The 13,183-nt window shown below is 50.2% G+C and overlaps 1 protein-coding gene across 4 annotated transcripts in view; it reads right to left on the reverse strand.

Annotated features, from left to right (window-relative positions):
* XYLB (xylulokinase) overlaps positions 1 to 12,275 on the reverse strand; it is a 43,970-nt gene extending 31,695 nt beyond the window's left edge. The window contains exons 1-8 of one of the 4 annotated variants that reach the window (XM_033133126.1): positions 12,231 to 12,275; positions 11,309 to 11,518; positions 9,912 to 9,994; positions 5,703 to 5,772; positions 3,872 to 3,952; positions 1,676 to 1,762; positions 959 to 1,087; positions 61 to 126 (exon numbers count right to left, since the gene is read on the reverse strand). In XM_033133126.1, the coding sequence (XP_032989017.1) occupies positions 61 to 126; positions 959 to 1,087; positions 1,676 to 1,762; positions 3,872 to 3,952; positions 5,703 to 5,772; positions 9,912 to 9,994; positions 11,309 to 11,365 (573 nt within the window). In that variant the 5' untranslated portion in view covers positions 11,366 to 11,518; positions 12,231 to 12,275. Of the gene's footprint in view, positions 1 to 60; positions 127 to 958; positions 1,088 to 1,675; positions 1,763 to 3,871; positions 3,953 to 5,702; positions 5,773 to 9,911; positions 9,995 to 11,308; positions 11,555 to 12,159 lie in introns of those variants that run through there. The other 3 variants (XM_033133125.1, XM_033133122.1, XM_033133124.1) reach the window with 3 other exon arrangements.
* Between the last annotated feature and the right edge of the window lie 908 nt (positions 12,276 to 13,183).

Below are 13,183 nucleotides of genomic sequence, written 5' to 3' on the forward strand. Positions count from 1 at the left end.
TAAAAGGAATTCAACTGTGAGCTTTCGATCAAATAGGAACGCTTAACCAGTTTAACCAACCTCCGTGTGTGAGTAGGCCTCGGGGTTCTGCTGGTAAATCTTGGCAATTTGGTTTCCTGTAAATCGCTGGAAAAAGAATGCAAATTCTTAAAAACCCGAATCCTACGTGGAATGATCAACTCCATAAAGTGGTATGCTCCGGATATTAGTCAGCATAATGAAAGCTTTAAAAAGGCCTCAAATCCGGAAATGTTTGAAATCTGCCAACCACCCTGAGTGAATAAGCCTTGCGCCTCACACAGCACAGGGACTGCTGTGACCCAGGGCACCTGTGCAGGGGACTCAGGTATTTTCCTCACCCATATTCTTCTTACTTCAGGTGGCCCAAGTAGGGTTGGCCCTGTCCCCCAAACCTTTACTCCAGTGAGGGTAGCACAACCCAAGCTGGGCCAATTGTGGCCACACTGTGGGAGGTGTGGGACGGCAGCTGACACCAGCAGCGTTTTCTTTATTTTGCAGGAATTGCATTACAGATCTTACATGTACTGCTTCCTTTCAGCTTCAAAACTACCCAAAATGTAAGGGCTACTTTTATCCCCAGGTTTGAGAGGCTGAAAGCCAGGTGTTATCATCATCTCGATACGCACAGCTGACGTGAGGAGCACAGCCATGTTTACACCTCAGCTCTGACCGGGGAACATACAAGGGGAGGCCTGCCCTTGCTTCACGGACAGCACCAGGAGGCAGGAAGGCCTTGATCGGAACCAGGGGCCAGAGTGCCCAGTCCTGGCTCCATGGGGTGACACCACAGGGCTCATCACGGCCTCACGTGACCCCCACAGGGGCAGGCCACCAGCTGTGTCTTCCCAGACACCCAGGGAGAAGGGACCAGAGCCAACAACCAGACCTTCCTCCCAGGACCAAACCCAGTCCCCAGCCCACAGCAGACACTACCTACCTCATAGGCGCGGGACCCGGTGAGGGAGCTGAGAGCCTGGGCCCCACCCACAGCGGCCTCCAGCTGGCGGCACTGGGCTGTGGTGCTGGAGTCCATCCACACTGGGCAGTTGCTGATGGAGAAACAGGCCTGGAAAGAAGGGGCAAAGGCTCAGGCTTGAGCTCTGCCTGCTGACCCTGGGAGACACCTGGGCACTGGTGGTCACACGGCCCATGACAGCAAGAATGGGCACCTCTTCTCTGCATGTGTCCTTGGAAGACCTATGGGCAAGCACCTTCGCGCCCAAACCTCGGCCTGGCCCAGAAAGCTCGAAATTGAAGCTTCTGATAAGGACACCCGAGTACCGCAGACAGTACTAGTGACGAACAGGGAAGTGCGGCTTCGCTGGGGTATTTGGAGTCTGGCAGAAAAGCAGAAGCCAAGCCAGCCTTCCAGCATCAACAGGAACATCCTGTCCCAAGGGGAGGTTCCCGAGAGGGGAATAAGTCAGAGTCGAGCGGGGCAGGAAGGGGCCTGTGTGATGAGGGCTGTTAGCACCTGAACCTTGCTCCAGACACCAGGTACACCCATCACAGGGGGGCAGGGCAGACCATGCTCGAAGGACTACTGCCCAAGCTACCTTCCTACACCCTGACAATGCACAAAAAAGCCAGACTTCAGGGCCCCTCTCCCCGTCTACAGAAGTTTCTCAGACTCCCGTGACCTGGCCACACTGACCTGAAGCTGCCCATGTAACGGGAGGGCTGGTGACAGGCTTGTCAGCACCCGGCTGGCCCCAGCTTTCCAGTACACACTTCCATGTTGCTGTCGAAGGGAAACCCATGTACACAGTCGTGAGGCCACACACTGCTGGGTGTCACAACCTCCTGGAGACACAGAAAGACGCCGGGCCACACGCCAAAGAACTGGGCCCCAGGCCCGCCCTGCCCTTCTTAGTCACAGAGCCCATCCCCTTCACGAGACTTGGATTTCCTGTCTATAAAATGGGAAGGAACTGTGCCCCGTCCACCTCCCAACATGTAGGAAGACCCCAAGAACAAACGATTGGTCTGGATTGGGGGCCTTTGTTAAACTATATTTATATTTATTGCTCGTAATATCACCTGAAATTCGCTCATTCATTCATTCACTTACCCACTGAAACATTTATTGAGCCCAAAGATCATGCCAGGCATGGGACAGATAAATACGATAGTATCGTCCCTATTCTGTGGGACATGGGAGTTGAGCCAGGAAAGAAGACACAAATGTAAATTACAAAATGCTGCAGGTGTAGTGACGGCTGTGGGGACACAGAGGAGCAGCAGCTAAGCAGCGGGGGTACAGACAGGAAGACGTGATGTGATTATTGGCAAAGGACCCCAGAGCTAAGTGTGTGGGTGGCCCATGCAGAGCGTAACCATCGGTGAGAGAGAGCTTGGCAGGTGCAGGGAAGGGTGGCATTCTAAGCAGTGGGCCTAAAGCCAGGGCGAGAGGCAAGTGATGGGTCTAGAGGGAAAGGAGGGAAGGTGACAGCACCAGGGCCTTGATGTCCCTGCTTAGGAGACTGGGGTTTGTATCGGAGGCAGTGGGAACTCTGGATTAGCAGCGGAGAGACGTGGCCAGGGCTACATGTACGAAGGGGCCCGTGGGAGTCGGAGAACGTAGGCTGGAGACAGACAGGCTGAAGTAGAGGCCCAGAGAAAAATGGCGGGCACTGGGCCTGGGCAACAGAGGCGGAGTTGGAGAACAGTTGTGTACAAATGAACATGGGGACACTTGAATGAAGTGGGGAGATGATACTTGGGTTGTGGCTCTGAGTGGACAGGGAGAATGCCCCGAGAAAGGGAACCCGAGGAGGAGGAGGTCTGGGAGAAGATGGGTGCTCCATCTGGGACATGACAAGTCTGAGGTATTCACAGGACACCTGGCCATGGGTGTGACGGGGATGCCTTAGGAGGGAGAAGGTGTCTGGCCTGGGGTTCAGATGAGACAAGATCGCCCAGGGAATCCATTTAGTTTAACAAGGACAGGAGCAATAAATTCCTGTTAGGTCAGGGGAAGACGAGGCATCGTCAGAAAAATAAGTACGCACTCTCTAACAAGGATGTGAAAACAGGGCCAGTCCAGCGTGGAGCAAAGTGATTCAGAGGATCAACCTGCCCTTGGGTCCTGGCTTCCCCTCCTAGCAGCTATGGGACCTTGGGCAAGTGACGTCACCTCTCTGACGTCACCTCAGTTTCTCCATGTAAATGGCAATAATAAAAACAGTAAGGTTTTGTGTACGAGGCATTGTTCTATGTATTTAGCACTCACGTTGACCTATGGTAGATGAGGGTACAGAGGCACCAGAAAGCTGGATGACGGGCCGCAGGTCACTGCTTGTAAATGACAGAGCCGGCAGCCTGGCCAGAACCCCTGTGCTAACTACCCCTTGATACCACCTCGTAGAATCGTTATGAGGATTCAGTCAGATAAGTTACGTAAAAGGCGCAGCACTGCACCCACCATACACTAGGTGCTCAATCAATGTTATTATTACTAATATCTCTACTACTAAAATTGCTATCATCTTCGGTATCATTTCTGACTTTGTTTTACTTCCAGGAAATAGAAAAGCAGTTTTAGTGCCCCCAGCCATAATAAATTCATGTCAACTGCTCCCTCCATCCCTCAGCAGACCTCTCCCCAGTTCCTCCTCATCCACTGTCCAATTTCGAACAATGTAGAATCGTACGAACTCTCTCAGATCCTTTTGCAAGGAGCCAAGCCATACATCCTCCAAGGCAAAACAGCTATAAAGATTTTTACTGACAACAAAATGTGTGCAGTGGGTCTCAAGAACGAGCACCTTCCCTCTAGCGGAGCCACCACCCGGGCCGCTGCCTAAGGTATCCGCCCTCCTTTGGTCGACGGAGGCTGCTGCAGACAAACCTGGCCTGCCCCAGACAAGGCGAGGACCTGAGAGAAGTCGAAGCCCGAAGCCTTCATCTTCTCCAAGAGGATATCCAGAGCCTGAGAAGAAAAGCAGAATCCCCATGACTGTACTGAACCACAGAACTAGGCAGCCACACAAGCCTCAAAGCTGAAATGGAAGTGCTTGTCGTTGCAGCGGAGTTGACAAAGAAAGAACTGATGCCTTGGGATTTGTAAGCACTGGAATACGTTAATTAAATAAGGAGGCATCAATCACATAAAAAAGGTGAACTATGCTACAAACATGTTAAGTGGAATTATAAAGCACCAGTCCTTAACTTGGGCTTCCCCAAATTTGAGACTTCCATGCACTCAGGAAGAACAAAAACAAGGTGGCTCAAATTTTGGTTTATTTGCATTCTCGACCCCCCATATAGTGACGTGGCTTCACTGCAATGAAGAAGTGAAGAGCAAAGTAGAGAGCTCCCACCGGAACGGGGTTCCAGGCCCACACTCCCTGTGTCCAGCAGCGTGAGGTTGGAGAAAGTAGGTAGAGCTGGTGGCCATTTGTTCCAAGCCTTCCTTCCACCCTCCACCATCCAGTTGGAATCTTGTTTCTACCAAGACCCCATGGGTGGGTGGGATGGATGGCACTGTCCAGCAAAGCTTGACACTTCCCCTAAGATTTCACAGCAGGAACTGGTCACCCCAGGCTGGATTTTCTGTGTGGGTAGGTAAGCTACCTGAGCTTCTGCGTGACCCTGCCATCCCCCGTGGGAGGGCTCCTTTCATAGTCCTGACTATGGCTGTGAACTCTAGCCCAGTTTGCCAAACATCAGGCAGGGATTGGCACAGGTCCAGTCCTGAGGGCTTTTCAGACTTGGAAGTCGCCCTGGTCCCAACCCCAAGCCTGGCTCTCTACCCACCGCTCACCTCCCCAAGTTAAGGCCTTGGCTCACCGGAAGCTCTCGACATCATCACAGGGACCTCCAGACACCAACTTTTGCCTGTCACCCCCATCCCCACCATCACTGCCCCTCGCTCTGGCTCAGCGCTCTGAAGTACATTCCAGCCAGGCTGTCTGGTGGAAATCCACCCTTTACCCCCCTCTTCCACTAGTAGTCAGGGTCAGGTTGATAAAACAGAAATCATACCAGTTGTCTTTACAGAAAGAATTTAGTGCAGGGAATTGGTTAAACAGGTACTGGAGGATTAGAAAAGCTTTTGGCAGACACATTAAGTTCTGCCTTTGGCTGGCGCCCGGTCTCAGGGCCTGGGGTCCCCTGTGGCAACAGGCAGCCCCAGCTCTATTGTGCCTATCTGTGCTGTCCACACCCCTGGTCCTGTGGCCCCATGGGCCACCTGGATCTGGCAAGAGGCATCTTCCTTTCTCAATGGTCCTGAGTGGGCGGACCTGCTTGGGACCAATCTAAGCCCAATGGGGCAGGTCACAAGCCACCATTCTGAGGGCCCCTGCCCTGGGAGATGAGGGGTCTGGGGGCTCGGCACTAAGAACCCAAGGCTGTGTTTGGGTCTCAGGGTACAAGGCTGCCCACAGGGGCTGAATGCAGTGTCTGGGAAAGGTCTGCTTTTGGTATTTTAAAGATGGTGAGGACCTCCCAGCCTCCGTGGCTCCAGAACCTGGACGCCCTTTGTGAGTCCTCTCAGCTCGGGAGTACTGACACCAGCTGAGGCTGGCCCTGGGAACCATGCAGACTCCATTTCCCCATGAAGATCTGGTCTCAACAATGCTCTCATGAGCTGCCACCTTTGGGCTTCCTAGCAAATCACTAGGTCTGCTGGTGAGATGAGCTGGGGACAGGTGAGGTACAGGAATCCCTGGGCTTACCTGGACCCACATCAGGACCGGAGAAGTCACTGTCAGACCATCCTTGTGGACATGAACTCCACCCTGAGTGCTACAAGGAAAACAAGAGAGAATGTGGGACACAGCTCGGGCGGGGGCCCAGCGGTGACAGATCCTGGGTACCTCCTGTGGACACGCCTCCTCCCCAACCTCAAGTGGCACTCTAAATTGAACAGGTGCAAATGCAGCGTGAAATGGAAAGAGAAGGCATAGAAATTGCCCAGAGTGGCAAGTCTCAGAAAATACCAGCAAAAACAAGCCTTCTAAATCTGAGGGGTTCACCCTGAAAGGCAGGCATGATGTTACTTGGTGCAGTGACCATTAAGGGACTGGGGGAGCGTGGAATTGGATAAGCCCAAATCCACTTGGACTTGGACTTGGAGAGGTAGAGGAGGTGTGGCTACAGGAAGTGCTGCATCTGTGGGAAAAGTTCTTGGCTATCAGACTGTTGTAAAATAAATAAAGCAAAGTAAAGGTGCTTTTGTGTGTAAGAAAAGGAGAAAATAAGAACATTCGTATCTGCTGATATTTCAATATAAAACACTGGAAGTATATACAAAAAAGCCAGGAGGAAAGATGAAATCACAGGTGGATTAAGACTTTTCACTGTTGCCTTTTGTTTCTTTTGAATTATGTACCAAGTAAATGCAATGCCTATTGACAAAATATTGTTATTAAAATAAGCACTTGGGGAAATAATCTGGCAATCTCTGACAAAGTTAAACGTACACCTAGCATATGACTTAGCTGTTCCTGGGTATTTCATTTCCAAGAGAAATGAAAGCTTATGTTGACACAAAGACATGAATTTCACAGCCTCTTCATAGTAGAAAAAAACTGGAAACAACCCAAATGTCCCTCATCAGGTGAACGGAAAACCAATTGTGATTCATTCATACAATGGAATACTGCTGAGCAATAAAAAGAACAAACTTTTGATACATGTAACAATATGGGTAAATCTCAAAATGATTACATTGAGTAAACAAAGTCAGATAAAAAAAGAGTACATAATTAAGATTCCCTTTATATAAAATTCCAGAAAGTATAAACTTAATCTATAGTGATAAGAAAATAAACCAGTGATTTCCAGGGGTTGGGGGTGGAGAAGAGGGATGAATTGCAAAGGGACATGAGAAAACCTTTGCGGGATAGGAATGTTGATTATCTTGATTTTGGTGATAGTTTTATGGAGGAACACATATCTCAAAACTTATCAAGCTGTATACTTTATATACTCATATGCGCTATTTATTTTACATCAATTATACCTCAATAAAATTGTAAAAAAAAAAAGAAAAAAGACCCAAACCAGAAAGTGATCTGGGGGTGAGGGAGGAATGAACTAGGTATGTATGTATCTGGTTTAAAAGATCTTAAACATGTTAACTTTGAGTAAAAAAAATACAGTACTTTGGTTATGGATACCTCCCCCCACCCCAAAGATGTCTAATGAAGAGAACTGATTGACTTAGTCAATGGAAGAGTGAGGGTGAGAGAATTTAAAAATTTAAAAGAAATATAAAGTATGGTTTCAGATCATAATAGAATTAAACTAGAAATCAACAACTCAAAGATAACTAGAGATGTGGAGACTAACAAATACACTTCTAAATACTGAGTCAAAGAAACCTCAAGAGAAACTAAAAAATGAACTTAAAAAAAAATGAAAATATAACTGATCAAAATTTGTGGGATGCCCTATGGCTCCGTGGCTCAAGTGGTTGGCCAGGCTCCTAACGCTGAGGGTCGCAGGTTCGATTCCCACATGGGCCAGTGAGCTGCGCCCTCTACAGTTAAGATTGTGAACAACAGCTCTCCCTGGAGCTGGGCTGCCGTGAGCAGCCAGAGGTTGGGGTGGGCTGCCTCAGGCCAGCAGCCAGAGTGAGCTGCTGTGGGCTACTGTGTGCTGCCATGAGTGGCCAGCAGCCAGAGTGAGTGGCCCGCGAGAGCTGCTGTGAGCAGCTGGGACCAAACACTGGCGACCGACTGCCTTAGCCAGGGGGAGCCACAAGGCTCATAATACCAGCATGGGACAGGGAGCTGTGTCCTACACAACTAGACTGAGAAACAACTGCTTGAACCGTGGGGGGAGGGAGGTGGAAGGAAGGGGAAAACAAAAACAAACAAACAAACAAACAAAAAATCTGTGGGATGCAGCAAAAGCAGTGCTTAGAGGAAATTTTATAGCATTAAAAATGCATATTTTAAGAAAGAACAGCTAAAATCAATAATCTAAGATTCCACTTCAGGAAACTAGACAAAGTAGAATAGTTTAAGCTTAAAGCATGCAGAAGAAAAGAAATAATAAATCAATGAAACCAAAAGCCAACTCTTCGAAAAGATCAATAAAGTTGATAAATCTCTAGCCAGGCTAATCAAGAAAAAAAGGGAGAAGATACAAATTACCAATATCAGAAATGATAGAAGAGTCACCACTACTGATCACATATACATGAAAAGACAATTAAGGAATATTAAGAACTCCATGGCTACAAATTTGATAGCTTTGATGAAATGGACCAATTCCTTGAAAGACACAAACATACGTGGCCAGCAGTAATACAAAATATGAAAGCAAGATGGCTTCCAACCTCAGCTCAAAGGAGGTACATCAGCCTTGGGGGAGAGGTGGCAATACAACACGATGGGCAGTGAGTGGTGCACAAATGGTCAGAAGGGAAGGCTTCAAGAAGGAGGTGACATCTAAAACAGACATAGAGGGACACTTCCACCAGGAACTCTCAGAGCTAACTCAAAAGCAGTAAGTCCACAGCTGACCTGTGTGCCACTCAAATTCATATGTTGAAGTCCTAACCCCCAGCTCCTCAGAATGTGAGTGTATTTGGAGTTAGGGCCTTTAAAGAGTGATTACGTTACAATGAGGTCATTAGGGTGGACAGCAAACCAGTATGACTGGTGTCCTTATAAAAGGAGAATAGGACACAGATAATACAACCAAAAGACACAAGGGGTGCACACCCACAGAGGGATGGCCACATGAGAGGCAGCAAGAAAGCAGCCATCTGCAAACCACAGAGAGAAGCCTCAGAGGAAAGTGACCCTGCCAGTACCTTGACCTTGGACTTCCAGCCTCCAGAATTGTGAGGTATTGAATTTCTGTTGTATAAGCCACCCAGTCTGTGATACTTTGTTCTGGCAACCCTACCAAATCAATATAACAGCTAAACTCATGACCTTTCTCCCCAAAACCAATTCTTCCACAGTCTACCATCCATCCCAAAGGCCAGCCAGAAACTTCACCACATCCCACATTCAATTCTGCACCAAGACCTGTCAATTTGACCACCAAGCTCTCTCTCCTCCAAGCCACCATCATTTCTCATCCAGATGATCTTGAAAAACTTCCTCAATGATCTCCCAACATGCACTCTGGCCACCCCCATCTGCTCTCCCACTTCACCCAGAGACCTTTTCAAAACATAAACATAACCGTGTCACACCTCACCCCCATCCAGATGGCCCTTCAGTAGCTGACCATAGTTTTTAGGATAAAGACAAACTCTGTAACATGGTCTATATGACTCAGCACAGCCACCACTTCCCTCTCTGCTCCCCAGCCACATTGGCTGTCTTCAATTCCATGAATAAGCACGGCTCTTTCCTGCCACAGGGCCTTTGCACATGCTGTTCCTTCTGCCTGGAATGTTCTCTCCCTTCCATCCCCTGGCTAACTCCAATGACTCAGATCTTGGCTTATCACTACTTCTTTATGGACTTTCCCTGACGCTCCCTTCTAAGTCTAGGTGACATTCTTTATAAGAAGCACTTAGAGAAGTGAGTTCCTTTCCTTCGGTGGCTTTCTGAGTTTATAACCAAATATTCTTTTGCGAGATACTTTGATTAACAGCAGTCCTCCACACTCAAAGGGAAGCCCTGGGAGAGCATGTCTCCTTTTGGTTTACCATCAAATTTCAGCACCCAGCACAGGGACTGACGCAAACTAAGTTTCAATTGATACCTACTACATTTATTCATGCATGAATGAAAGGAATTGGGCATGAATGGAGAAGAGACCATTCCGGGCATAGAAAAAAAAGTGCTAAGGATCCTACCGAGACAACCACTCTTGTAGTTTGATGAAGCCATAACAGTGTGTTAATGAATGTAAAAGACTGAGTGAGGAACCCCAAACCAACCCCGCCACACACATGTACACTAGGTACATACCGAAATTCTGGAAGGTCTCTGTCAAAATGCACACTGTCCTCAAAGAAGACATTCAGCTCTCCATCAACAGCGACAACTTTCACCTGGAAGGCATTTTTCAAAAATGGTGTACAGAATTCTCCTGAGCTTCTACACTGGTCCAGGGGTACAAATATCACCAGGTAAAGCCCAGCCCCCTAGGGAGTGAGTGGTTCAGCCTGGAGATCTCCTGGCAAGCTGGGGTGCATCACTGTAACTGTGACAACAGAGCCTCATCTGGGGACTTGCCCAAAGATGCAGTAAAACAAAGAAGCTGAGACCCACGTAGCTCAAGGAATCTCCGCCCGCCTCACCCCAAACAGCCACACCAAAATCCTTTAGAGACAGATGTTCACAGATGAGCTGGCTTCCTGCACCTGGCAAGGAGGCCTCAGAAAGTCATAGAGCGGAAGGAATGGGAGGCAAGGTTCGGAGGTATTTCTGGGGGTCCACATCTACAGGGACCTGAGAAACCAGGTAAGGCCCCTGGGCTATTGTTCTCATAGGCCGTGGCCACGGTCATGGCTAGAGACACAGTGTCTTAATGCAGCAGACCTCCAAACTCAGCAGTACAAGTCCTTTCCTGGACAGATGGGGAAACTGAGGCCCAGCAAGGTAACCTCGCTAGTGCAAGGTCCCACAGGTCTAGTGGTCACGGATTGTCAGAGGCCTGCCTTCCTGAGCCATGTGAGATGAGGGGCTTGACTACAACTGTGGTGATTTCCCAATCTGAGGAGCCCTTTGGTACCCCATGCCTAGTTTGAAGGCAAATTTTGACTCTGTTCGCCTGTCTGCCAGGTCCTGGGAGCAGCACAGCCCGCCCTCTGGCCAGTAGTGCTGGGCACCGTTGAGGAGGCATGCTGGTGCCAACCAAGGATGGAACAAAGTTCATTTGTATATTGTGCTCATTTCACTTAAAAAAAAAAAAAAGTTTCGAGCAGTGATCTGGTTCCTGGTCACTGGTTGGGCCTGTGTGCATGTCTACCAGTCTGTCTGTTCCCGTCTTTCAGTACTTGAGTTCCTTCGGGTCCCTGTCACTCGGTGGCAATGACGGCACGCGAGACCGCCGGGTCCCCTGGCTCCTCTGGGCACTTTCCCGCCACGTGCCCGCAGGATCCCGCCACGGGGTGAGGGGTAGGGGGAGGACGCCATTTCCGGGAGGGCCGAGGTCCAGGCCGACCGGTCGCTGTCGCATCTTGCGAGCGAGAGGGCGGCACTGGAAGGAGGCGTCGGGCAGGGGCGCCGGATCCCCGAGTAATCCGAAAGGGAGGCGCGCCCGCGGCTCCTCCCAGGAGTCCCCGCACCCGGGTCCCCGCCTGCCCGCCCAGCGTCGCGGAGAGGCGGCCCCGCCCCCCCCGGACCCGGAGCCGCGGCAGTACCTGCTGTGTGCTGAAGTCCCAGCCCAGGCAGCAGCGGCGAGTGGCGGGCTCGGCCATGGCCACCGAAGGGCCGGCAGCGCACCCGTCTATCCTGGCCGCGGCGTTACTGTCGCTGCGCCCCAACGCTCGGAGACGCCGGGGCCCGCCCCTCGCCCCGCCCGGCCGGACTCCCGCAGCCGAGGCACCCGCGTCCTTGTACTCTATCGCCGCCTGCCGGACGACGGGGGCGGGACCGCGCATGTGGCCCGGGGCCTGGAACTTCGAACCTGTGCAACCTGTCCGTGGCCCCTGCACAGCCCTCCCTCCCAATCCCACCCTGGCCTCCTCCCCATCTAAATGTGCTCTCTGCAGAAGCCTCGCCCTAACGCGTCCTGGTGTCTCTCCAAGGACATCTGGGTCAGAGGGTTCACCTTGAAGCTAGTTTTTCCCTGCCAGTCTCTCTGGTGGCCCAGGGTCTGGAGACCTACACGGTCATGTCTTGGGTACTGGAACAGCTGTCCACTCATGGTGGCGACTCAGGGGTCACAGGGAAATGTGTCCTGGGATTGGAAGCACTGGGCTCCAGCAGGCCCTGTCCTGACCCAGCAAATCGGAGTGGGAACCATGGGCCACATCCCACCTCTGTATTTAAAACCAGAACTCCTAATACCCCACAGAGGGGCTCATTTGTTCCTGCTGTCAACTAGTACTGATGGTCTAATGTGTGCCCAGCATGGTGCAGGGGGAATGAGAACCAAACTCAGACCCACTCCCTTTCTTCATAAAGCTGAGGACACATTTGCCTCCCCTCATTCTACCTCACCTAATTGCCCCCAGAACTGACTTCTGCCCGAAGCCCTGCCAACACCCACCTAGGTGAGATGCTCCTCCCAGGAACTTTCCAGGCCATCAGAGCCCCTGATGCAATGGTCTGATTACCTACCTTTCTCTTGCTGGACTGCCTGGAGCCCAGATCCTCCTCTTCACCCAAGGTCCGAAGATCAGTAGCAGAGCTGGGCCCAGAGCCAGTAACTTTGACTCCGTTATCCACATTTAATCACTAAACAAAACGGTTTTCTAGGCAGCCTTGTGAGAAGGCCGAGGCAACATACAAACGTTTCATGAAGGCCAAGGCCACTGGCTCTTTCTCAAGCTGCCTCACAGGGAGACCTTGTCTTGTTCTGAGTACCTTTCTCTTGGGCTGTGGCACCTACCCCATTCTGGTGACTCATCCTTTCTCTTCATGTAACAGCCCTTTCACTGTGACCACAGAGGTCTGAATGCCCGTTTGCCTTCATGAGGAGACTGCATATTTATGGTCTGATCCAATCCATTAGCAAGGAATGAAGACAAACATCCTAATTCTAAGATATCCATGATTCTCACATTGTCCTCCTGTTGATGTGCTGAAAATAGGCACCCAGTAGTAGAGGGGTTTCAGGGAACCCTTGGGAAGCGCTGCCATGGCCTGAGGCTGGTCTTTCACATGTCATGGTTCAAGCTTGAACTTGGCTCCCTGCACAGAACCCCTGCACTGACTTGGGAACAAAGCAGAAACTGCCCTGGAGGTGTCTCTTCACAGTAATGGGGAGGCCCACAGTCCTAGGGAAGAAAAAAGGGGTTCTATGGAAAGTAAATTAAAATGCAGAAGTTACCCCCTAACCACCAGTTTCTAGATCCCACTCCCACAGATCATTGTTAATAACTTGGAGCATGATTTTCCAGAGCTTTCTTTCATGTATTCAGAGCTCCTGGATTTAATTATCTGCCTCACACGCTTATGTAGTAGGGGGAGAGCAGAAACCAAGGGACGAATGCTTTAAAAATCAGAAAAATGGAAGAAATCTACACCAACATTTAATTTTCCTAAAATCAGATTTGCTTCTGAGGTGAACA

This window comes from Rhinolophus ferrumequinum, chromosome 17 (genome assembly GCF_004115265.2).
Source record: "Rhinolophus ferrumequinum isolate MPI-CBG mRhiFer1 chromosome 17, mRhiFer1_v1.p, whole genome shotgun sequence".
Lineage (NCBI taxonomy): Eukaryota > Metazoa > Chordata > Mammalia > Chiroptera > Rhinolophidae > Rhinolophus > Rhinolophus ferrumequinum.